At 35.8% G+C, this 27,040-nt stretch overlaps 1 protein-coding gene across 1 annotated transcript in view; it reads left to right on the top strand.

Annotated features, from left to right (window-relative positions):
- The window catches only part of FMN2 (formin 2), a 368,626-nt gene that overhangs the window by 258,505 nt on the left and 83,081 nt on the right, over positions 1–27,040 (top strand). Inside the window, exons 7-9 of the mRNA XM_075555679.1 lie at positions 19,449–19,540; positions 20,124–20,253; positions 21,353–21,499. Coding sequence (XP_075411794.1) covers positions 19,449–19,540; positions 20,124–20,253; positions 21,353–21,499 — 369 coding nt within the window. The remainder of the gene's footprint in view (positions 1–19,448; positions 19,541–20,123; positions 20,254–21,352; positions 21,500–27,040) is intronic.

The raw sequence follows: 27,040 nt of genomic DNA, 5'->3' as shown, positions 1-27,040 counted from the left end.
ATTTTATAACACTTCTTTGTGCTCAATTGGAACCTATATCGCATCTAAGAATCTGAATACAAATAGGCTTTCTGGTTTAAAACCAAGAAAGATGTATGCATCCTGGTTGTATACCTTTACAATAATTATTAAATATGTATACTGAATAAATAATCTGATGACCTGGAAAATATGATGAACATGGCATTAGGATTGCATGATACAACTTTGGAAGCACTTAATGATGTGAATGAAAGACTGCATTCTTTATTATGAATTATATCTCAACATAAAACAAAAATCCACGTAACTGGTCTAATAAGTCACATTATGATAACGAGAGAAAAGATTGAAGTTGTCAAATATTTTATTGTCCTTGAATCCATGATGAATGCTCATGGAAGCAATAAGTTAGAACTGAGATGATTAATTACCTTGAAAAATATGCTGCAAATTTTAGTGTGTTTAAAAGTAAAGGTCTCACTTTGGGGGCAAGAATACATACTCTTAAGCTATTCTTTGATATGTTTGGTTTTTTCATTTGCATGCAAAAGCTATACAATGACTAAGGGATACTGAATAAGAATTGATGGCTTTGAATTATGGTGCTAGTAAAGAATATTGAGCATATCAAGGTCTGCTAGAAAGACAAATTGTCTTAGAAGAGTAGTTGCATTTTCTTAGATTGGGTTCACTAGAAAAGCAAAACCAGTGGCATTTATATATGTATGGCTGGAGAGGCATTTGTATCAAGAAACTGGCACACACACAGTTGTAGAATTGAACCATTCCAAGTCCCTGCAGGTTCCAAGTCTATGGGACAGATGTTAAGATGAAGGTTTCTTCTGAGTCAATTTGCTCTCTTGTTTGTTTGTTTTTTGATGCTTTAACTTTTATTTCATTTAATTGTTGACTTTCTTCCACTTAAAAAAATCATTTTATTGGGGCTCATATAACTCTTATAACAATACATGTTATTGTGTCAGGGACATTTGTACATTTGTTGCCCTCATCATTTTTAAAATATTTTCTTTCTACTTGAGCCCTTGCTATCAGCTCCTCATTTTTAACCCTCCATCCCTCTCCCTTCCTCCTGAACCCTTGATAAAATATACATTATTTTTTTCATGTCTTACATTGTCCAATGTCTCCTTTCATCCACTTTTCTGTTGTCCATCCCCCTGAGTCTGTTTTCAAACAAACAATAATAAAATAATATCTGTACCTAACAAGATAAAACTGAAATTCATACAATTCAATATGTGCCACCCTCATTTAAACATAACATAAATGAACAAAACAAAAAATATTCTTTTTAACAAAAAAAATTCTATAGGTGACTAAACAATATTCTATGTCTAACAATTGGAGTTAAGTGACACCTACACCTTAGTTCTATAATCCTATGAATATATTCCAGCACCGATGAAAGTTTGGAAGCCAGCTGCTTCATGCCTTTGTCCTCCCAATTTGGGAACTGATGGACCCCAAATCAACAAGAAGATCATGGGCTGGTAATGGTGGTGGTAAATGAAACCAATGTGAGCAGGTCAGGCTTGTGACTAGAAAGGTGAAGGAATACAAAATCAGCAAGTCAGATGGTAGGTTACATGGTGGAACTGGTGGCTCCCAGGAATAGCTCGATATTACAGATCATAGGGCTTAGTCCAAAGACTTGGAGGTCAGTGTGTTGGGTGCAAGATCTAGACCCAGCACAAAATCCAGCAAACTTCTCCATATTGGAAGCAAGGTCCATCTCTGTGGAAATTTTATTGCATCAGGACTGTGACTTTAATAAGGGTATTGCATTCCACCCTAATCTTAAACCATTGTGGAGGCTTACCAGTACTTGAATGCTCACAACAGATCCCATTATGGAATTGATTGTTTTGTATAGAATCATATCATGGGAGATCAGTAGGCCTTAACTGTCAAATCACAATGAATCCTCATCCAGCCAAGTTAATACAAAACCTGTCAACCATGCATGCATCAAGAATGGTTCCTTTACTTGAGACCGGTGATTCTTTGTCTCAGATACTTTGAACATTGTTTCAGGAGGAACATCACTAGAGAAGAACATTATGCTTGGTGAAGATTAGGGTCAGGGAAAAAGAGGAACACCTTCAGTGAGATGGATTGACATGTTGACTACCACAATAACCCCCCATACGGCAACCATTGTGAGCATGGCTTATGACCAGGCAGTGTTTCATAAGATTGTACATAAGATTGCTGTCAGAATTCATTCAAGCACCTAACAACAGCAGCAATGTCTAAAATTTAAAATGAAAGAAAAGTTGAAAAGAAACGAGAAAGGAATCATGACCATAGATGTTGAAAAGAAGATAAATTCCTATGACAGTAAATTTGAAACCTGTTAAAAATAATGTTTTTTAGCAAATCAGCGGTTACTCATAAGGATTATCAAATTTGATTATATTAATTACCTTAGAGGATATTAGAGAAGTTTTTTTTAAATGTATAGTTTAGGTGGCAGTTTATGCTTCATGTCTCCAAATATTGTATCCCATAGTCTAAATTACTAATCAAACCCCAACAGCTTTCCCCTGCCCTGTTCCTTGATTTCCTTTCTCTTATGTGGATCACCAACTTCTATAACACGCAGGTCAACACCCTTCAACCATCTAGCTCATTGCTTTATATTTCCCCCTGTCCCCTTCCTTACTTTGGCAAATTCCAAAGTCTGTTCCCTTGAATATAAAAACCGTATCTTGTATTTTTCTCCCTTATAACAGTGGCTTTGTATAATATCTGCACATTTTTGATTGAGTAAATTCATTTGGCATAATTCTCTGATACAACTGTGTCATGATCTGCTTTGTGGTTTCATCATTATTTTAAAGTAATGCACAGTATTCCGGTTAAAAGATCTACTATTTAAATAGTTTGAGATAAGCATATGATTGACTTAGAATTCCCTATACTTTTAGAAACAAAAAAAATATTTTTAAATGATCTACATTATGTAAAAATACAGAATGTTTCTCAGTTCTTTGAGAGCAGTAAAATTTATTTATTTGTTAATTTAAGTAATGAATCTATATGAATCATTCAAAATGGAACTTCAGCAAATAAAATTCAATGTTAAAAAAATATTTGGATTTATATTAGTAAAAGATAGATTCAATACAATAAAAATCTATTAATACAATGTATTACATCAGTAAATAAAATAAAATATTTTATCATATTCACGTAGATATGAAATAAATATTTAATAAAATGTATCAGTCACTCTGATTTATAGAAAAAAATCTTAGGAAGGTTAATAATAGAGAAAAACTACTAAGATACAGTATGAAGTTTTTAGAAAACCAAATACGATCACATTACATACTAAAAATATTAGAACGGTCTCATATCAGAACCCAAATCAAATAAGAGCTCCAGCCATTATTACTGTTAATCAACATTATTTTGGAGGAAAAACCAAATGCAATGAAAATCACTATTAAAGTCTGAAAGAGAATAGTGAATTTTGAGGTGTGTATGGTGATGCATTGACCTAGACAGTTCCTTAGACTTTTGTAAAAAGCTAAAAATAATAAGTCTCCCTTTAACTATATCACAATAGAAATGGCGGAAATTATTCTTAGCAGCTATAAAAAAAATGAAAACATTTACGAAAGCATTTGATAGGAAAGGTGCAAGACCTATGTCAAATAAACTGTAAAATCTTTTTGAGGGATGCATAGCTTGATCTACATAAAGTATATGGCATACCATATTCTTGGATGAAAAAATGACTTAATATCCCAGCTAAGCAAACCCCCAACACGAACCGACTGCCATTGCGTTGATACTGACCATAAGGACCCTGTAGGACAGGATCGACCTGCCCTTGTGAGTTTCTGAGACTATCTCTTTGGGAGACTAAAAAGGCCCATCTTCTCATGAGGAGCGGCTGGTTGCTTTGTACTGCTGACCTTGTAGCAGCCCAGTCCCAACCACAATGCCACCACGGGTCCTAGTACAGCAAAGTTCTCTAAAAGCTCTTTTTGATAATTGTTTCTTTTTGTTTATTTCATGCCCTGGAATAAAGTGAATACTAGTTAGAATTCAGTAAAATAAATTTATATAAAGATGAGAAAGGAAAAAATTCCACATCCATTGTAATTAAGCAGCTCTGATCCAATTACAAAGGAAGGCAAAATGGAAATACTCAGCATTGGATTTCACAGATATGCTGTATAGGTTTCATGTTCTTTATTTGAGGGAATAGTTGATCTATCATAAACTTAAATCTGGAAGAAAGTATAGTGCATATCACATGATACAGCATCCTGAAATTTTTGTAATGTATTACATTAATAAAAATGAATTAGATTAACCATCTGTATTCACATGTCTTCCTAGAGCAGTGATTCTCAACCTCTCTAATGCTGTGACCCTTTAATACAGTTCCTCATGTTGTGGTGACCCCAAACCATAAAATATTTTCATTGCTACTTCATAACTATAATGTTATGAATCATAATGTAAATATCTGATATGCAGTATGTATTTGCATTGTTACATATTGAACATAATTAAAGCATAGTGATTAGTAAAAAAGCAATATGTAATTATATATTGTGAAATATTTATTTCTAATTACAAATAAATGAAACTGTCTTGAAGTATGGTATAGCATGGGTAACAGTCTTAATATAATAACAGTAAACTACATTGCTACATTTTGCGACAGTATGTGCAAAAAACCAACATCAGTGTGAAGGTTGAGAGCACTTCTTTCTCACCAGATCAGAAATTTTGGGGGCAGTCTTTGCAGGAAGAGCACAGGAAGATCATCTTCCACAACAAGTCTACTTCTGTACTTAGACTTGATAACCAACAAGCTGGAAAACCCAGTTTCCCAAAAATTTGTTGTTGGAAATGGAAGAATGCACAATGTAGTCTCAGACAGAACAGGATGTGACTGCAAACACTTGATCCAGAATTTTTTAACTGGTATTTTAGATAACTCAGTTCTCACTGCATCTCTTTTAATAAGGTCAATGAACTCCTTTTGTGCTGTCTCAGGAACATCTTCAACTCTGTGAATGAGCTTCTGGCAAGTGCAAATGGGGTGTCAGGTAGATTTGGAAAGTACGAAGAAATTTCGTCTGCAAGCATGTACAAGTGTTCTTTCACAGAAATTATGGTAATCCTTTTGTCTGGTTAAATATAATGGTCCTCAAAGAAAGCAGATAAGGTAGGCAACACGTAAATTTTATTTTCATCCATTTTTTGTTATTGCCAAAACTGATGTTTCATTTGGAATGATCGGATCTTTTCAGACAAATCGAGGCATGTTGTATATGGTCCTTGCAGTGATCAATTTAACTCATTCAAGATGGCTAGGATGACAACCAAGTGTGCTATTTTCTGCAGTTCGCTTTTATCACTAAAAGTTCTTTGAACTGTGGTCTTACTGTCTGATTAAAAATATATTTTGTGTTCATCAGGAAGCTCAAAAATTTGTTTGAAACTACCTCTCAACAACCATCTCACTTCAGTGTGAAATAGCAGGGCATTATTCAGCACATCCAACTCATTGCACAGTTGTGAAAACGTTGACTGTGTAAAGTGCTTACCTTTACAAAATTGACAGAACTTATGACATATTTTATTACTTCTCCTAACTCTTGTGGCAGTGTTTTGGTTGCTAATATTTGCTGATGAATCATACAGTGAGTTCCAATGACTTCTGGTGACTCATTCAGTGCCAAATGTTGAAATCTAGATGGACATCCCACCATAGCTGGAGCACCATCTTTGCAAGCACCACAAACCTTTTCCCAAGAGATCTTATACTCTTTCAGAAATGAACCAACTGTGTCCAATACATCACATGCAGTAGTCGTTTCCAGGGATTTTAGAAAAACAAAAACCAACTCATCTTTAAAGTCACCATCATTAATATACCTCTCATAAACCAGTAACTGTGAACAGTTTGCAACATCTGTAGATTCATCAAGCTGGATGCTAAATATTGGAAGTGGAGCAGATTTAATTTCCTTGATTACCCAATCAAGAATATTAGCAGGCATGTCATCTATTCTTCTGTGGACAGTGTCCTTAGAATAGGAAATTGCACTCAATTTTGTAACAAATTCGTCTCTGATCATAACTCGAAAATGTCTTTGGCCACTGACAACAGTAAGTCTTCAGCAATGGTGTGAGGTTTCATAGCTCTGGTGACTCCGAGTGCCACCAAATATGAAGCTTCAAAGGCTGCTATGTTTTCATTTGTGGTACTTGCCCCCAGTGTCAAGTCTGGCTTTCTTGAGTCCATCAGCTTTGCTTCTAAAATAGTAGGTATCTTTGCCACAAAGCTCAGATGCTCACTATCAAAATGGTGTTTTGTTTGTTCGGCTTCCTAGATTTGTCTTCCTAGTTCCTGATAGAACTTCACAACAAATAACACATTACGGTATTTCTCAATTCCTGCTGTAATTATTGAGGTAAAACCATACTGTAAAAATTCCTCACTATATTTTCTTTTCTTAACATTCTTCTCTACACCATCCATTATCATGGGATGGTTTGCTAATGAAAATAATACATAACAATAGCTTTAATCACACAAAAGATGATATCATTCAGTCAATACAGTTCATTAAAGTTTCCTATGCTTTACCATTCAGTTGTTTTTTACAAGGGGGCAGTATTTACGTAAACTACAGTTGAATATAAAACGACCGATCTGCATCCAGATTATGTTCCCAATGGTTCAGATATTTTTTTGGCAGTAGTTGATGTTTTTTACATGATTTTACATTTACCAGTGATTATAATTCATGAAGTGTTGTTTTACCTCCCATACTGCTGCTTTCAACACAGAAGCTGCTTTCTACACAGTAGCTGCTCTCTACACCTTACCTGTTTTCTACACATGTGTTACTTGTTTACATAAGTACAGTATGGTGCCAACTCTGTCACATATACCTGTATTTGTATGGGGTGCATGTGATGGGGTTGGTGCGATGATGTCATCATGCTGGGTACTTGTATGTGGGTAAATTTGCATGTGGGCAGATCTGCCTGGAGATGGATAGCAGAGCAGTATCTCAGTTTCTAAGACCATAGGAAATATGTGTTTTCATAGGTGACTCTTGTAAAAGGGTCGTTCAACCCCCAAAGGGGTTGTGACCCATAGGTTGAGAACCGCTGCCCTAGAGGAATTTAATTGAGTCATATTTTAAGAACATTTAATAATAAGTCTCTCCTAAAGAGTATGCCAAAAGTATTGACTTTCTCCACCAAACTGTTTTAGAGCCATATTCTCACATTTTATTGTTTTATTGATGTAGTTCAAGGAGTCTCTGCAATGATACTGATTTTTAATGATAAATAGGTTTAAGGTAAATATCAGATTTAAAAAGTTTTCAGTTATTTAATCAAATACACACTAATAAAAACCAGATGTTTTAATATTTATGCTTATCTAGGATGTGATCTTATATGCTAGATCATATAACTGAACTTATTTTTTATAACTTCATTTCTTTTGGATAAACCAACAATATCTCATAAATTCAAGAAAAATTAATATTAAAATGATGAATCCTTCAGTGTAAATAAATGACATGAGCTTTCCATGTCCATTTTTATCATATTTTAAATATGAATTTTAATTTTGAATGGTTTTAAAATACAAAAGATTGGCTTTTTGTAGAATGCTTACTTAATATTTTCCTGCCCGTGCTTAGCTTGTAGATTTTATGGCTATCTTACTTGCAGGAATGTGGGCATTTCTCTTTTTACATTTGACTGTTTTACTTGCTTAATCTGACTTCTTTTCACTTTCCCTTCCTCTGTAGCATTGTCCCAGTTCTTTGCTCTCCTGCCCCTGGCCTTTCTCACTTCCACAAACCACCCAGATGCCACTACTACAAAGCATGATGGAAGTTCTTTTAGGACTTTCAAATACCATTTCTTCCTAGTAAATGCCTACTTGGCATTTTTTCTCCAGTTATTACTGTCTAAAGAATCCTTCCTTGTATTAACTTAGAGGCTCTTAGGCAACTTGGACCTTATATTTCAAGCACTTCTGAGACTTTCCACATGTATTCACGATTATCTTTATAATTTGCCCTCACCAGTAGCATGAGAGCTTTGTTATATTGGTTTTTTACATAGTAGCACTATAAAAATTTTTACCGAACAGACACATTTAATTAGTTTTGTTAATTAAAACACTAGCTTCAACAAATTCTCTGAAATATAATTTCTTCAAAAATATAAAGGTTTAGATCCTTATTTTAATGATGAGATATATTTCATGGAAAAAAAGACTAACTTTTTAATTTTCCACACAGTTAATTTGAGGATTAATCTTTACTTTCACATTTGAATTCAGACTATTTCTTTCTTGATATTATGAGTCTCATTTTCAGGGTTTACTTCAAGTAAATATAGTTGTTGAGCTGATTGGATTGATGTGCTACTTCTCCCTGATCTCTCGGGTTTTCACTCATTAAGATTGATGTTTTCCCTAGAAAATTTAGAAGCTTACTAAATAGATTACTATCAGAACTCTCTGTGATTTCTTCCTCTTCCTGACTGTCTGTTTATTCTATACATACCTACTTATCTTCTCTTACATGACCAATCCCACTGCAGAAATTAATCACTTGGATTTTTCTGATTCTCTTAATTTTATAACATTTGCTTTTCAGGCAAACAATGCTACCACATAATCTTTTATTTTTTGGGATTATTTCTTAAAAGCCTTATTTTAAAAAGAAAACTCATAAATTATTCCATCTGTCTACACTTATGGGAAAAAGGCAGGCTTTCTGTTCCTGTAAGAGTGACAGTCTCAGAACTTGCAGGGTCACTTCTACCCTGTTCAATCGGGTCACTATGAGTTGCCATTGACTCAGTGACAGTGAGCTTGTTTTCAGGCTATACATATAACAAATAGGCTATCCTCTAAAGTATATATCATAAACAGTTTATAAAAGTACATGATAAATTTCATTACCTAAATGCTTGGGCATTATGAACTAGAATATATAATTACATAGTGAAGTCCTTATATTTAAAATTTTCTGAAATACAGCAACTGAATGTTTTACTACCACTGATGTTTTCCAAAATGATGAACACTTGGTATGTGCTTTCTTCAATATACTTGGGGGTTGTGTTTTTTTAAGACTTTAATTCCCGTAAATTTGTAAAATTAATGGGAATATGTATTTTAAGAGGAGCAATATATGGTTTCATGGAAATATATGTCACGAGGGAAAAAATACCAGAAAGAAAATAGGTGCGACAAGAGAAAAGTATAAGCAAATATCCAGACCAGATTTTATTTGTTTGTTTGTTTATTTATAAGAAGTGCAATTATAGAAGAAAAGCGAAAAGAGAGAAGGGAGGAAAAGAGAGGGCAAGAAGATAAGAAAGGAAGAAAACTAAGAGAATAAGGAAAAAAAGGTGTCCTGTGCGGAGAAGAGGAGAGAAAAAGGCTGAGGTGTGGCCTTGGTGTACCTTCTGGCCCTCTGTTGTAATGGAAATGCAAATGTGCCATCAGGGGAAAAAGGTAAAACCTACAAGCCTGTCTGTTTTTGTCTGGGGAATTCCTGTATTCTCAGGAAGGTAGGGCGCACCAGCGGAGGACGTGGGAAAGAACTAGAAAAACATAATAAAAGCATTATAATAGAAAAAAGTCCCAAAATTGAAATGTTGCTGCTCTCCCTTTTAAGAAACTTTGGTTGATGTTCTCCTTGCCAGGAAGTGTAGGAAATCCCTTTTAGTCTCACCTCTCTGGTGGTCGCTGAAGAGACCTTTGTGCTTGTTATGTGGACATCCTATTTCCCCATCTTTCTCTCCTTAAAAAATCTGCATATATTAAGGTCATCAAAATGTTTTGTGTACATGTAATGTGGAGTTAGGGTCTCAAAAAATGAAACAAAATAAACCCACTGCCATAGATTTGATTCTCACTCATAGCAACTCAATTTCTAAGATCATAATTCTTTATGGAAATAGAAAGCCTCATGTTTCTCCTGCAGAGTGTTCTGTATGCCTTTCATATATCTACTTAAAATTTTATTGTTCTAGAATGAAACATATGGTTATTCTTAATTTTTCTGGATTGACCCACAAGTCAAAAGTTGTCAGACTGTGGTGGCTTGTGTGTTGCTATGTTGCTGGGAGCTGTGCCACCAATATTTCAAATGCCATCACATGTGATGGACAATTTTCAGCAGAGATTCTGGACCAAAACAGCCTGGGAAGAAGGTCTTAGTGATCTACTTAAAAATAATAATAATATAATGGGTGCAGAGAAGCATTTTCATATGGAAGCATGTGCCCCAAGCTCTTTACTTCTTCTACCCACAAGCCCGAGGCTGCTCTAGTTCAGTTGTCCATGGCCCCAACAACAACACTGAGAGTTGTCAAAGGAGCAGTGTGGCAACCCTGATAGCTTTACACTGACAGCCTCATGGTGGGTGTGACCTTTCTGAAAGTGGCTACTGTGGACTATAAGGTCCTAAGATACTGGAGTGTGCCTGGAAAAATCATTGGGAATATGCTATCTGATGTTAGAGTTCTGATTGGCAAAGATAGGTCTTTTGTGATGATGATGATGTGACTGAGCTGATACATGGGGTTGACAAAGTTCTGTGATCTGGGATGCATTGTTGCTGGACAGGGAGTAAATCATGAATCTTCTCATCAAGGTCACTAGTAGAGCCCCACATTCATTTTATTAAATGGCCTTCCACCTGCAGTGTTCCCAGTAATGGTTTTGTGTACCCTTTTGCTTTTACTCCCCACTATTTTTGAACCTCTATCATATATATATATATATATATATATATATATATATATATATATATATATATATATATATATATATATATATTTCACTTCTATCATATATATATACCATTTTTATATATTTGGATCTTGATTATTCACCTTGTACTGATGCTAAAATCACATGGGGCAGGACTGAGATCGGATGAGCACTCACACTCTCTCCATAGTCACAAAACACTTTTTTTTTCTGAATAAAAATATTTCTTAAGAAAATCTGGACAGTTAACAGTGAAAACCTTTTTAATAGCAGCAGCCCATTGTCTGATATAGTGTTAAAAGGCAAGCTTCTCAGACTTGAAGGTATTGAAAATACAACCAGGAAGAGCTGCCTACTCAAGTAAAATCATCCTTAATTTGATGGAATAAAGCGTTCATGGATTACTTTTTCATGTGTGACATGACTCAAAATGCAAAGAAATGGCTGCAAACATTCATTAATAATTGAATTGCAGAATATATAAGAAGAGACAGAAATAAAATTGAGTATATCTGTGGGAAAGGATGATGGGGAAGTCAATACCATCAAAGACTGACAACAGACCCTCAATGATTCATATACAAATTCAAGATGAAAATGAAGGGCTTCAAAATATGCTCTGAGTACATCTTGGCTGAATTTAGTCCTCCCAGGAATGGGTTTGATGTATTGAACACGAATTGCAAAAGACAAGCTGAGTTGTGAGGTGACTTCCAGGACAAAAGACAAGAAAGAAAATAATGGACCAAATATGTGTCAAAGAAGACTGAATCTTACTCTTGAACAAAGTGCAGAAAAACTGAAAGAAATGAAATAAGAGAACCTGAACAGGAGCTTATAAAGGGTGGCACAAGAAGACAAAGTATTATAATGAAATGTGTTGTAAAGCTGGGCATTAGGAAACCCAAAGGGAGAGACCCATGGTTGCGCGTTAGATAGCTGTTCACAAGCTTTATCGTGGTTGTATTGCAGTTACACTAGTGCTGTGTTAGTGTTATTTCTCTGCACTCTCACAAGCCTTTTACTGAGAAATGTGCTGTTCATGTTGGTGTGAGATGATATCTCAGTGTGTTATTGATAGTTCTACTCTGCCTGTAGGGTTAGTATGACTCACAATCAACTTGATACCAGTGAGTTTGTTTAATGATTAATATTCATGAACATTTCTCCATAAATATATATACACTACCTGAATATCTTCTTTGGTGAAGCATCTGTTCAGATCCTTTGCCCATAGTTTAATTGTACTGTCTTTTTTCTTTTTGAGATGTTGAAGTGTTCTATAAATTTTACAACTTAGTCTCTTATGTGTTAATGTCAACATTTTGCATTGTCTCTGACTTTTCTTTTCACTATTTTTGTGAAAACAAAATAAGACGGACCCAAAAAACAACAACAATAAAGTAATAAAACAGAAAAGCCTCAATGGAGAAGAAAACAGAAATTGGAGAACAAATGATAAGATGTTAAATTTTGTTGTAACTACATCTGCATTAGTCCATTTTCTAATATATTTTATGTATTAGTCCTGGTTGACTAGAGAAACTAATTGAGAGACATATATGTATAAAAGAGAGGTTTATATAAAATAGCAATTATATATTGACAAAATACCCCAGTCCAGTCCCGATCAAGTCCATAAGGCCAATATGGACTATATGTCTGATACTAGTCCATAAATTCGCTTTGGACTCACGCAACACATGCAATGACACCGTATGCAGGAAGATCACAGGCCAATGGGGGGAAAGTCCTGTGGGTCCAATGGCAGTAGACGCAGCTCCAGGACTGTGGCTGCCATCACCGTGGCTCCATGCGGCCTGTAAACAGGAATGTGTGCCAGTGAGAGTGTGTGTTCCGCCTCCAGGGAGGAAGAGAGAGAATTCCCAAAATCCCCATGAGATGGCCACCCCCACAAGGAGGGGTCAGGTTGTGATCTGAGTGACAGGCTAGATTCTACCCCTTCATTTTTATTTATCAAGTTGACAGGAAATTGTATAACTACCACATACTATCTAGTAGCAAGTCTATTCATATCCCAAATAAATGGCCAGAGGTGATTCACCAGAGACTTAATCCAAATGGGAACACTACAAATGGATTTTTGGTCTTTTACCATGATCTATAGCCTTCAGAAAACCGAGTGCTCAGAATTTAAGCTCCAGTACCTTTCCTTCCTATGGTCTTTGATTTTATTATTTATAATCCTTGGATCACATGGGCTCATGTGCTTCTGTGTACACTTAGTTGACACCTTACTTACCTGTTTGCTTGCGTTAAGTCTTTGAGATCCCATAGACTATTCTTTCTCATAGCTGAACACCATTTGATTTCTTTATCACACTTCATTTAGCACTCATATCTTCAGTGAGATTTTCATGAGGGCAAGTACCGAGCAGAGCCATGTCATAAGAACAAGTTCTTAGGTTAGGACTACGATTAAGTGAAAGCTCAAAATCCATTCACTTAGCTATGATTTGTATATCTCTCTATCCCACTTTAGCAGTCTCATTATCTTTTTATTGGGGAATTATTATAAATAATTCAAATGGGCATATAGTGACTATATTAATATTTTTAGGGCAATTGTGCTCAGTTCTGACTCATAGCGACCCCCTAAACAAAAAGAAGGAAATGCTGCCTGGTTCTGTGCCATCCTGCTGATTGTGCTTTTGATTAAGACTAGAATTGAAGCCACTGAATCAGTCCATTTATGAGAGGAGGCCTTTCTCTTTTTCTCTGCCCATCTCATTCACCAACCATGATGTCCTTCTCAAAAAACCAGTCTCTCCTGACAATATGTCCAAATTATGTATGGCAAAGTCTCACCATCCTTGCCTGTAAGGAATATTCTCACTGTACTGCTTCCAAGATGGATTTACTTGTTGTTTGGCAGTCCACGGCACTTTCAGGCTTCTTCATATGCACCAAAATGCAAGTGCATTGATTCTCCTCTGATCTTCCTTATTCAATGTCCACCTTTTACTTGCATATTAAGCAATTGAAACTACAGTGGATTGGCTCAGGCACACTTTAATCCTTACTTTTCAACACTTTAAAGATGTTTATTGCAGCAGATTTACCTATGGCAATGCATCCTTTGATCTCTTGATTGAACTCTTGCATCCATGAAAATTGATTGTGGAGCCAAGCAAATAACCATCATTGACAACTTCAACCTTTTCTCCATTTATCATGCTGTAATTTACTGTTTAAGTTGTGAGGATTTGGGTCTTACTTATATTGAGTTGTAATCTATTCTAAAGACTGCAGTCCTTGATGAATCAGCAACTGCTTCAAGTCCTCATTTTCAGCATGCAAGGTTATGTCATCTGCATATTGAAGGTTGTTAGGAAGACTTCCTTGACCCTTGTTGCTCCAGTCTTTTTCATGTAATAAACTCTCTCTGATGCTTTGCTTAGCACACAGATTGAATAAGTATGGTGATAGGATACAACCCTGATATAAATTTAGCTGATTTTGAACCATGGCACAACCGTCTCTCGATCTGTGTACTGGTTCCACATAAACACAAAGTAGTGTTCCCATCCTTCTCAAGGCTAGCCGTAATTTGCTATGGGACCTTCATTTGCTGATGGGATATGACTCAAAAAGAAAAATCTGCAAACATCAATGAATAATCAGCATTGGAATGCATTAAATATGAGTCTAAGATAATTAGAAGTTGTAAAAAATGAAATGGAACTCAAAAGTCCATGTTTGAGGCATTATTTATCTGAATGGACTTGTATTGACCATTTTGAATCAGAAAATCATATGGTTTACTATTCTGGGAATGTTATAATCAAGAGGAATGACATTGCATTCTTAGTCAAAGAATTCTAATCATTAAGAATTCTAATGATAGTAAAAACCTCAAATGACTGGGCACTATTTATGTAAACAATGAGGATTATAGATAGGGTAAAATTTTAATAATGCTCACTCAAAAAGGCAGAACCATGCTTGCTAGATGAAAACATGCCATAAAAAGTATATATGGCCTTCCCAGCAGCATTCATTGGGCAGCCTCAACTCAAAGATGATGACATACGAATCTTGGGATAGAAGTCCTCTGCTTCTTCTCACATTAGGACATTTCAGCTTTCAGTCAAGAGAAGGTTTTAGTTCCTTTAATCTGCTATTGGTGAATTTAAAATAAAGTCCAATTTGATTAGTGTGATTTTCAAATCAGAGACTTTTGTTGTGCCCTGTGAAAGATGTTATGCAGCTCAAAAGGACTGAGTCGAAAGACTTGGTTGTCCATAGCAAATGGCTTAAATAACCAAAGACTGGGTAGAAAGTAGGTCAAAAGCGTCCAAATAGGAGTATAATACAGGGAATATTATCCCCTTGGGTGTCTATATAAGTAATATTAAACATGTTTCTTAGTGGTAGATTGCTCTACTTGGTTTATACGCCAGTAGAAGTAAAATCACCTCCAACACAAATATATCTCCACACCCTCAACTCTGGACTTGAGTTTCCATTGTTGTTCATTAGTCATCTGTCTAGGAGTACCTGTTAATTTCAAGTAACCACCAAATAATATTCTATTTCAGTAACTGGTTGGTTTATATATCTCTCCCAACATGAGAAACTGACCACAGCTGGGGTGAGACTTCCCCCGTCAAAAGGTTAAGATTCAAATGAAGGGGTATCTTAGGTCTGGTTGCCTAGAAAAAAACCAGTGACATTGCTATATGTATTAGAAACAGCTTTATAATAAGTAATTATATATTAAGAAGGCATCCCAGCCCACTCTAGCTCAAGTCGATAAGTCTGAAACTAGTCCATAAGTCCCTCTTCAGACTCTTTCCTGGAAACATAGAAAGGTGAAGTGGGAAGCAGAAATCTCACAGGCTGGTGATTGCAGTTATTTGGATCGAACATCAGTGGAATTATGGCAGGGCACCGACAGCTCTCTGGGCTGCCCCTGGAGGCAAACCGAGCCCTCGCTTGCAGGAAGGTGAAGAGGCAGAGAAAATGAGGTTCCCCAGTTTCTTCCTTAGAAGGCCAACCGCCCACAAAGGGTTTATTAGGCTGTGGTCTGATTGACAGATTAAATTCCCCTATTACGCTTTGATACATATTCAAGTTGACATAAAGTCTTCCAGCTACCACAGGAGCTGATCTATGGACCATGAGAATTAGACAGGCACATTACCTGATTGCTTGAGAGCTTGGCTTCAGAGATTATCTGAGAACCTGCCTTGGCTTGGTGTTTATCCTTTTGGTAGTATTCTCATAGAGAAGTGACTGCCTTCATTCAACACCTGGCTTCCAGTATGCCCATGTCATGGGGGTGCTTCTTGGCAGAAAACAAGGCTCCAGGAATTGATGGGGTACCAATTAAAAGTTTAAGCAAGCTGATGAAGCATTGGGAGCACTAACTCATCTATTCCAAGGATATTGTAAGATAGCTACTTGGCTAAATGAGTAGAAGAGATCCATATTTGTATGTATTTCAAAGAAAGGTGATCCAATAATATAATTGGAATGTTCCAATTATAGAAAAATGTTAATAATATCAATGCAATAAAAATTTTGCTGAGTATCAGCCAACAACATTTGCTGTCCAAAGATGCACTGTATTAGGTAAATTTGCTGCACAGGACACCTATAGACTGTTGAAAAAGCAAGGAAGTTGTGTTAAAGACTAAGTGGGACTTGACCCAAGACATGATATATTAAATTACCTCATATGCATGTGAAAGTTGGACATTAAATAAGGAAGACCAAAGAAGAATTGATCCTTTGAATTGTAGTGCTGACAAAGAATATCAAAGGTGTCATTAACAATTAAAAAGACAAACCGATTTGTCTTGGAATAAATATGGCCAGATTGCTCATTGAAGGAGAGAATGGTGAGATGTCATCTTGCATATTTTGGATTTGTTGTCAGGAGAAACTGGTTCCTGGCGAAGGACATCAGACTTGGTAAAGTAGAGGGGCAATAATAATGATGAGGGAAGGCCGTGAGCAGATAGAGTGACGCAGTAGTTGCAACAATGGGCTCAGGCAAAGGAATCATTGTGAGGATGGCACAGAGGTACTGGCAGTGTGTGATTCTGGTGCGCGTCATGTTGCTGTGTGTTGGGTCCAACTTGAAGGCACCTAAAAATGACTTGTTGAGATTTAGTATAGTATCTGTGTTAGTCTGGGTAGACAAGAGAAACAAATCCACAGACCCTCACATATGAATGAGAAAGAGGTTTATATACAAAAGTAGTTGAATACTGAAGAAACATTCCAGTCCAGTCTAGTCCAAGTCCTTAAGTCCGATATTAGTCCATATGTTTGATACCAATTTATAAAGTCCTCTTCAGATTCACTAAACTCATGCAATGATGCCGGATGCAGGGTGACCACAGGCCAGTAGGTCGAAATTCTTTGGATCCAGTGGTGGTGTAAGCATCTCAGTGCTGGCAGGGGTCTATACATGTCTTCTCTGGCTTCAGATGTCTGGTGGCTTCTCCAGCTCAGGGTACTAGTGTCTTGTCAGCTGCAATGTCTTCCAGTGAGTGAGCCGAGAGAGAAAGTCTCTCCTGCCCCCAAGGAGGAAAATCCAGGATTCCCAGAATCCTTAGGGGAAGGCCATGCCCACACAGAAGCCTTATTGGCTACGGCCTGATTGACAGAGTTGACTCTACCCCTTCACTCTTAATCCTCTTAATTCCCAAATTGACACCAGAGTATGTAACTACCACAGTATCAAAGAAAAAAATCCTTATTTACCTGAAAAAGGACAAATAACCTGTACTACCTGGAGTTGCACAAAACTTCATATGTTCAGGGTACAGACTTTCACAAGACTATCCCTCCTTTAGACTCCAGCTACAGGCTCTGGGGAACCTATATTACCTTCACTTCTGACTCGCTAGGTACAGATGTAGAGGTCCTTACTAATTCCTCCAGTTCCATAATTCACTATAACAACTCAAAGGGTCAAAAGATGTGGAATTTTCTACTCCCATAAGAGTCCCAGTCTTAGAAACTCATGGGACACTTCTACCCTGTTCTGTAGGGTTATTATGAGTTGGCATCCCTTAAGAAGAGTTTGGGTTTTGTTTGTTTGCTTGTTTCAGAGGTGGTGGTAGAAGCTCACCAAGAATAACCAGTATACTCTGAAAATTCCAACTTTTTGGAGGAGCCCTCCATATATGTGAGACAAATACTAGCAAAAAAATTTTACATGAAAATCTGTTAAATTATTAGTGCTTACCCTTGTATAATTACATACCTGTATGAGACTGAATTCTCTTACCAACCTGTATGTCAGCCAGAACAATGATTACCACAGACTGAATGCAAAACAAATATAAGAATCTAATAGTAAAACATTTAAAAGAGTTGAAAACATGTAAAAGAATTCACTGTACTAATTTTAATTGATTTCCATGAATATATTATTTATATTAAAATGTAATGGGATTTTATTATTTAAGGTAATTCACATACTTTAATTTCTCTTTGGGTTATATTGATCTTTTGCCTTTTTTAAGTGAATTGGAAACATATTTTTAAACTTTAATTTCTGATATGGCAATATCAATTGGTATCTTACTGTTAAGTACTGTCAAGGAAGTTTCTTTTATTAAAAGAATCATCTTTTGAAGTATCAATTATTTCTGATTTAATCACATTAACTATAAAAGGCATTTCAAAATTATCAGTGAATTCAAAATAGAACATTGCTTGTTTAGATAGTATTTATAGATTCTCTAGCAAGCTTTCCAGTTGTACCTTCCACAAAAGTTCTTGGCTAGTTTCTTTTCTGTTAAACAGATAAAAATGTTGAAGGATTTTAATTCTAAGGATTGAACTCAAAGCCAAGCTATGGTAGTTGAGTCACTTTCTTTAATTTATGTCGAAAATGTACCTTCTGAGTTTCTTTGAAACATCTTTGTGACTTTTAAAATAAAGGCAAGATTGCAAATAAAAGTTATGTGAATAATCTCCAACGATGAACGACAAATGATCTTTGAAGTCTCTAAAACCTATTTTGGGGAAAAATTCAGAAGATATCTATCCCATATGAATCACATTTAGAATAATGAAAGTTTTCTGTGACATTTCAAAGGGTAAAGGAAGACAGTTTGGAAAATAATTAGTATATAGTCATTATTTAATTGAAAAGAAAATCCAACTGAGTGACTGAAACTTTGTACTCCCTGCCCATATTTAATAATTAAATTGTACTTTTCCTTAAGACACAAGTAACACTGATGACTCTAGATACATGCTTGTTTTCTTTACAGATGTTATAAAAGTTGTAGTATCAAATCATTTCCAAATTTAAATTTATTGATTTCTAAATAAGTATCATTTGAAAAGAAATTGTTGCATTACGTAGAGTACTATAAACAGCCAAAATAACTGGAAAGGAAAATGTAATTTTTAAAAGCATTCTTGAATGAGTAAATATTCTACAGATAATTAATAGTCGATAATATTATTTTGAAGATTTGGAGATGATTTATTGCATTAAGCCTACTTATACTTTAAAATTCCTTCTGAATTAAGTCAAATTTCATCAGAAGCAGATGCTGAGAAATATTAATATATATAGTTTTACTTAATTAAGATTATTATTATCTAAGGGATTCTATTGGTCAGATTAAAAAAAATTATTTGGCTTTTGTTTTTTCAGAGAGCACAGTCAGATGAGCTGGAAAAGATTGAGAAGCATGGCCGATCGTCCAAAGACAAGGAAACTACCAAGTCTCTGGATAAACCGGAGCAGTAAGTACCCTTAAAGGTCACCTTGGATCCAGTGGGATTTTGTGTTTGGAAATTACAGATGAAAGATATATGCTTCCTCAGTATTCAACTGCTTTTGTATATAAACCTCTTTCTCATTCACATATGAGTTTCGATGGATTTGTTTCTCTTGTCTACCCAGACTCACACAGATACCATACGAAATCTCAACAAGTCACTTTTGGGTGCCTTCAAGTTGGAAAGTTGGATCCAACACATGATAAAAGAAGCCAGGCAGTGTAGTAGACTGCTAATTGCCAAGTTAGCATTTGAAACTCACCAGTTACTTTTCAGGAGAAAGCTGAGGCTCTGCCCTGTGAAGATAGACAGCTTCAGAAAGCAAAAGGGCCAGTTCAGCTCTGTCCTGGAAAGTCACTGGGACTCAGAATGCACTTGATGGCAGTGAGCTGTTTGTTTGACCATTTTGGGGGTGGTGGGGGGAGTGGCGAAGAAGGTGCAAAAGAAGTGCAGAGCGGTCATATGAATATAGACATCTATTTGTATGAATTATATGTTTCCTCTAAACTTGGCTTTGTTTCCTCTAAACTTGGCTTTGTTTCCTTAGGTTCCTCTATGAGCTGTCACTTATTCCCAACTTCTCAGAGCGTGTCTTTTGCATCCTATTCCAATCAACATTTTCAGAAAGCATTTCTTCCATCCATCGCAAACTAGAATTACTACAGAAATTGTGTGAGGTGGGTCCTGGTCTATATAAGCAGAAGCTTCATTTCTCATAGTTAATTCTGTTTAGCCATGTTCAGATTTCAGAATGTTTTCTCTTACTTACTCTAAAGATTTACTGAATTAGAAGGTTAGTTTTCCTATGAAATGGAACATGCTATGGAGGTGCTCCAAGATTAAAACGAATACTCAGATTTGTGTGGGAGTTTGTCGGAAAGCATCACAAAGGTGTGGCATGTGTGTCTCAGCCTCTGCAAAGTCTGCCCCAATGCCAAGGCTAAGCTGCATTTCCACAGGAAAGCAATAGGAACATACTTTATTTACATTTTTTTGAAAAGTCATTCAGTACATTTTTTTGAAAGGCCATTCAGTACATTTTTCATACTTATCACAATCAAATAATTTAGGAAGTGCTAAAAATAAATAGTATAAACCTGCAATATTAAAATTTAAACAAATTGTCAAAAATCATTATTATCATTTCCTCTGGTATGGTAAATCAATTTGAAAAGTGAACCGATATTATTAAAGACTCAATTTTTCACAGGAAGTGAAATACAAGTTCAAGTTCAACTTAGATTTTTAGAAGTGAGTGAACTTTTTCTGGGAAATTTAATTTTGGAAATGAAACTTTAGGAGTACCTTTTGCTTTTCTAGGAGCCTTGTTGTAGTGGGTTGCTAACAACAAGGTCATCAATTTGAATCCACTAAGCATTTCTTGGAAGTAATATGAGTCGATCTGCTACCAAAAGACTTACAGTTTCTACCTGCTGTCCGTGGAGTCACTAGGAGTCAGTATTGACTCAATGAAACTGAGTTTGCTCTTTTGGTTCGGTTTTCTGTAACTTCCAACAATGTGTATCCTAAAATTAAGAGAAGAGCAATTATTTTGTTTCATACCTCTCAGTTTATCCTTGTATTACTCTTTTCTTTTTATAATCACATCGCAGGGATGGAAGTAGATTGACATTGCTCAGGTTCAAAAAGAACACCTGAGTGCTTGTTGATGTGTGACTACTTTGGAGTTAACAGTGACAACGTTTAGTGTAACCTATGAATATTAGCATAATATGAGTACTTGTTACAAAGACTACTCTTTATACTCTCTTACAGACATTAAAAAATGGTCCAGGGGTGATGAAGGTTCTGGGTTTGGTTCTGGCCTTTGGCAATTACATGAACGGTGGAAATAAGACCAGGGGACAAGCAGATGGCTTTGGATTAGACATTCTTCCGAAGCTTAAAGATGTCAAGAGCAGTGTAAGTATTCTGTATGAATGAATATAGGCAGATTGAAGATTAGATGTATGGCTTAGTAATAGAGTTGACTGTAATGTAGTTGTAATCACCAACTAAGTTACAGAGTAAAATGGTTTTTAATGTTTTGAGTTAATTAAAAGTAATGGCCTTTATTTTGCTGACTTAGTGAACAATAATATCTCCTATGGGGATACATTTTTAACTTTGTCTATTCAATAAATAAGTAGACTACATTTATTAGAAATTTAAATTACTCTTTTCACTTCTGCCTTTAACATGTCTGCTAATTATTTTTTGTTTTGCACTCTAAAAGGCTAATTTCCACAAATTAAGCTATATATCAATTATTTTCTCCCTTTTCAGGTTAAGCAATGGAATACAACAGACTCACATTTTGTAAACAAAATTAACATTCATAAAAGTAGTTTACAATATGAAATATAAATATGATTCCATAAGATAATCATTCAACTTACTCCTTCACTTCATGAAACTAGTATCTATGGGACTTTGCGATATCTTGGCAAACCTAATTATTTTTGGATCATACTTGTAGAAGAGTTTGTTTAAAAGTAGTAGGAAGGGATTCTGAGCGTGTCAATGAGACATATAAGATTACTGAGACAAGCATGATTGTTAGAGTCCCAGAGTAAGTCTAGAATTGAAGGAAAAATGAAGACTGTGATTGGAAGTAAACATAGAAAATAAAACAATTTGGTTTCTCTGATCTGCAAAGAATCCCATACAGAAAGGTATGGTGAAAAAAAATTAAAGATGTATTTTTAAAATTTTTACTTAAAGTAAATAATTGGATTACATAACTGAAATACATAGACTCTTCTCCCTTCTAAATTTTTTGTGAGTAAACAACTTTTGTTTGTCTATCCACTCAAGCTTAAATTCAATGTCCATTTGACATTCTTTCAATATGTTTCTGTGAAATGTCAGATATTATTACTTTTCCAATTATAATTCCTGTCCAAATGAAATAACACATAGTCTTTCACTGGCACATCAATAGTATATACTTTTGTCAGTTTTATGGTTATGTTTATTAAAATGCTGTTTTATTTATAGAATATACTTTTAATTCAGCTAGACCTATAAATCAATTTTTTCCAAAACAATGTCTGCTTAGGAGTTCATAAAAATAATTGTTGGGTTGAAACAAATAACATTTAGAATTAACATGGAAATTTAGGTAGCATCAACATAATGTTGACCTTAAAAATAGTAGATCTTAAACAGATAATCATAATTATATATAACTAGCCCTTTGGGATAAACATTAGGCTGTCGATCACATGGTCAGCAGTTCAAGCAAACCTGCTATATGATCCAAGAGAGAACAATGGTACTGTGTGCTCCCGTAAAGCTTAAGAGTGTCAGAAACATATAGGCCTCTATAAGTCAGAATTGGTCTGAGGAAAATGGACTTGGCTTCTGTTTGCTGTTAAGAGACTATTGGTGATTTTTTAAAAATTGGCTGATATGTGAAGGGTTAACCCCTCACAAATGGAAAAAACAACAACCCTGAGTTAGTGCACCCAGTGGCATTACCTGATCACCTGGGAAGGTTCTCTCTGGTCACAGTGAATTCTTTTGTAAAAGCAGTTTCACTTGAACCTCATTTTTTGTGGTGGACAACAGTGTACAGCTGTGAAATTTTGTTTCCTGCTTAGGAAAAATGTTGCAGAAATGATGTTGAACACAGTTTACAATGACAATGCTCTGGGGAGAGCTCAAGTGTATGAGTGATTTTTTTTTTCATTTCAAAAACGGTGAAATGTTTATTGGTGCTAAACCTTGTTCTGTACATCCATCAACTTCCCGAACAGATGAAAATGTCAACAAAATTCATGCACTTGTTCTTGAAGATTAATGGTGCTATTCTTATGACTCCGAAAGTGAATATCAATTAAGCAAGTGGAAAACGCCATCATCACCTCAAAGTTGTCAAGGATGTTGTCTTGGTTGGCTTCACAATCAATGCTCATAGAAGCAGTCATCACGAGATAAAATGACGTAATGGATCCTTGCCCCCCAGTCCAAAAATCAAAGATCAAGACGATGCTCATTTTTTTTTATGTGAGGGAGATAGTGCATTTGGAGTTCATTCCACCAGGTGTAAACATTCTGAAGATTGCATAACAGTGTGCAACACAAAAGACCCGATTTGTTTCAGACGGGGGACTAATTTTGCTACCAAGATAATGCACCAGCTCACACAGACATCTCAGTGCACCAGTTTTGGGCAAAAAATGGCAAGCCTCCCCTGCCCCACAAATCTTACTCAGATGACCACTCACTGTGTTATTTCTTTTTGTTTCCATGAATGAAAAAGGACATGAAAAGACAGCGATTTGATGATGTAAAAGAGGTGAAGCAAAAAATGAGGGAGGTGCTATCCACCATCCAAACAGAAGAGTTTGAAAAATGTTTCCAAAAATGTAATCACAGATTTGACAAATATATTAAGAGTATTTTGAAGGGGATAAGGTGGTTTTGTTAAAAAAAATTTTGAATACATAGCTTTGAAAAAAATTACATTTTGGGGGGTCAGGGGTACCCCCTCATATCCTAATCATATCTGCATTAATTTAATTCCTACTAATATAAAGATTAAGACATCATCTAAGTAAAAATGCAATTCCAAATCAAGAATCAAAATTTCTTCTTATTTCATCTCACTGCCTTTAAGAAAACTAAACCACCTCACTGCCATCGAGGTGATGTCAACCATCGTGACCCTAGAAGACAATAGAAATATCGCGGTGAGCCTCCAAGTCTGGAGCCCTTAACAAGAGTAGAAAGGCCCATGTTTCTCTTGAGGAGTAGCTGAAGGAATTTCCACTGCGTTACCAAAGCTGCTTAGGTGCCATTAAGTAGGTACCTATTAAAACGGAACCTATGTATAACACAAGATACGTGCAAGTCCTGCACCAAGCTCATAAAAATTGCTCTCTTTCAGCCCATTGTTGAAACCATTGTATCAATCTATCTTGATTGAGGCCTCCTGGTCTTTGTTGATCTTTTCTAAACACGATGCCCTTCTCCAGAGAATGGTCCCTCCTGATAACATGCCCAAAGTATAAGATGAAATCTCACCACACTCTTTTTTCTGGAGCATTCGGGCTGTAGTTTTTCTAAGAGAGATTTGTTTGTTCTTCTGGGTTTTCATAGTATGTTGATGCATCAAATTCATCAGTTCTTTTTGATCCTACTTATTCATTGGTCAGGTTTCACGTTCATATAATGTTATTGAGAATACTATAAGTTGGGTCTCATCCACCTTAGCATTTAAAGTTACACAAAGTGTATATATTTTAGAAACAATATAAAGAGCTCTTTACAGTGGGTTTCCCAAATGCAATGTCCATTTGATTTTCTCACTACTCTTGCCACAACTTTGATTGTGGATTCAAATAAAATGAAATCTTTAACAATTTCAAATGTTTTTCCATCTATCATGATCATTTTCATTGGTCTAGCTGTGAGGACTTTTTTTAACCTGTTATTATGAATTGGGTGGAGGTTTACAGACTATCTCATAGTTTTTATTAAGCATATTTTACACATTCTGAATCAATTCATTCATTGAAGTCTCTACAATGTACCGTCACTTATTCTACTTCCTCCCCGTGTCTCTTATTCCTATTCCTTTGCCAACTCCAAACCAAACACACTGCCATGAAGTCAATACTGATGCATGGTGACCACTGTGGATTTTGGAGACCGTAACAATTTAAGGGAGTAGAAAGTTCAGTCCTTTTCCTGGGGAGTTGGTTGTGGTTTCAAACAGCCGACCATATGAATCCCAGCCCCGTGCATGACTCTACTACCTGAGCTCCTTCCTCCTTTACTAGCCCTCTGAATTAGGACTTTGACTAAATGCTCCCTTTTTATCTTAAATGATTGATTATTCTAATGTGCAGTGATAAACATTTTTAAAATAATCTTTAAATTAAAATTAAGCCATTAACATATATATCACATCATACAAATCAATGATTTGAACATATTAAAGTTATGTAGTTATCACAATCAATTTTAGAACATTTTCTTCTTTCTCGTCCTTATTATTAGCTACCAATTGCCCACTAGCCTGCCCTGCCATAACCCTAAAGAAGCTATTAATCCAGTTTTATTTATTCTGGATCTCAAAAAAGGAAATGATACAATAACAACAATAAAACAGAGAAACATCAATTTCAGAGAAAACAGGATGTAAATCATGAGAACAATTTCAAATGGCCCAAAGGGAGAGCCCCTGTGGTAAGATGGATTTTAACCGTTTCCAATGCACTGTCTGATAGCAAGGCTTTCATATCCTTAGTCGATGGCCAGGGGAGATTCACCAGAGGCTTAACTCATGTGGGGAAGATAAAAATTGAGTTTGGAATTTTACTGATAGTCATAGACATCTGCAAACCAGGTGATGAGGACTTAAACTCTAATACAATTCCCTTCTTGGATTTATTTACAATCCTTGAGTCACACAGGCTGGGTTGCTTCTTCCATGTGGATGTAGCTGTTGCCTCACTTAGATGGCTACCTGTTTTAAGACAAGCCTTTAAAACCCCAGATAGAATTATTTTGGATAGTCTGGCACCTTCTGATTTCTTCTCCATACTGTTCTAGGACACATACCTTCAGTGATCTTTTCATGAGGTCAAGTATTGAGTAGGGTCATGTCATAAGAACTACTTGTTCTTAGATAAGGGCTATGAATGAGTATATAAACTCAAATCCATTCATCAATCTATAGTTTGTATATGTTCTTGGTCCACTTTGGAGGCATAACTATCCTCTTATTGGGAAACATTATAAATCTACCCCATGAAGCATATAGTAATTCTGCTGATGTTATTGGTAGGTGCTACCAAGTTGGTTCTGATCCACAGCTTCTTTATATACAACACAATGAAATGTTGCCCAGTCCTGTGCCATCCTCACCATTGTTCCCATGCTTGAGTCCATGGCTGCAGCCATCATGTCAATCCATCTGGTGAGAGCTATCCTCTTTTTTGCTGGCTCTCTATTTTACCAAGCAAAATGCCCTTCTCCAAGGGCTCATCTCTCCTGAGAACATCTCCAGAGTATGTGAGACAAAGTCTGACCATTCTTGCCTCTAAGGAGCATGTGAGACAGATTTCTTCATTCTTTTGCCAGTCCACAGTGTGGTCCATATTCTTTGCTAGCACCACAATTTAAATGCATCTATTTTTCTTTGGTCATCCTTATTTGTCATTGAAATTTAAAATTCATATGACGCAAGTGAAAATATCATGGGTTGGATCACGTGCACCTTAGCCCTCAAGGTAATATCCATACTTTTCAACACTTTAAAGAGGTCTTGTGCAGCATATTTATCCAATACATTGCCTTATTTTATGTCTTGATGACTGCTTTCATGAGCATTGATTGTGAATCCAAGCAAAACAATATCATTGACAACTTCGATCTTTTCTGTTTATCATCATGGTGCATATTGGTTGGTCTAGGATTTTGGTCTTCTGTGCAAATAGGGTTGCTATGAGT

Source organism: Tenrec ecaudatus, chromosome 8 (assembly GCF_050624435.1).
Source record: "Tenrec ecaudatus isolate mTenEca1 chromosome 8, mTenEca1.hap1, whole genome shotgun sequence".
NCBI classification, from domain to species: Eukaryota; Metazoa; Chordata; class Mammalia; order Afrosoricida; family Tenrecidae; genus Tenrec; species Tenrec ecaudatus.
This window is presented reverse-complemented; position numbering and strand designations above follow the sequence as displayed.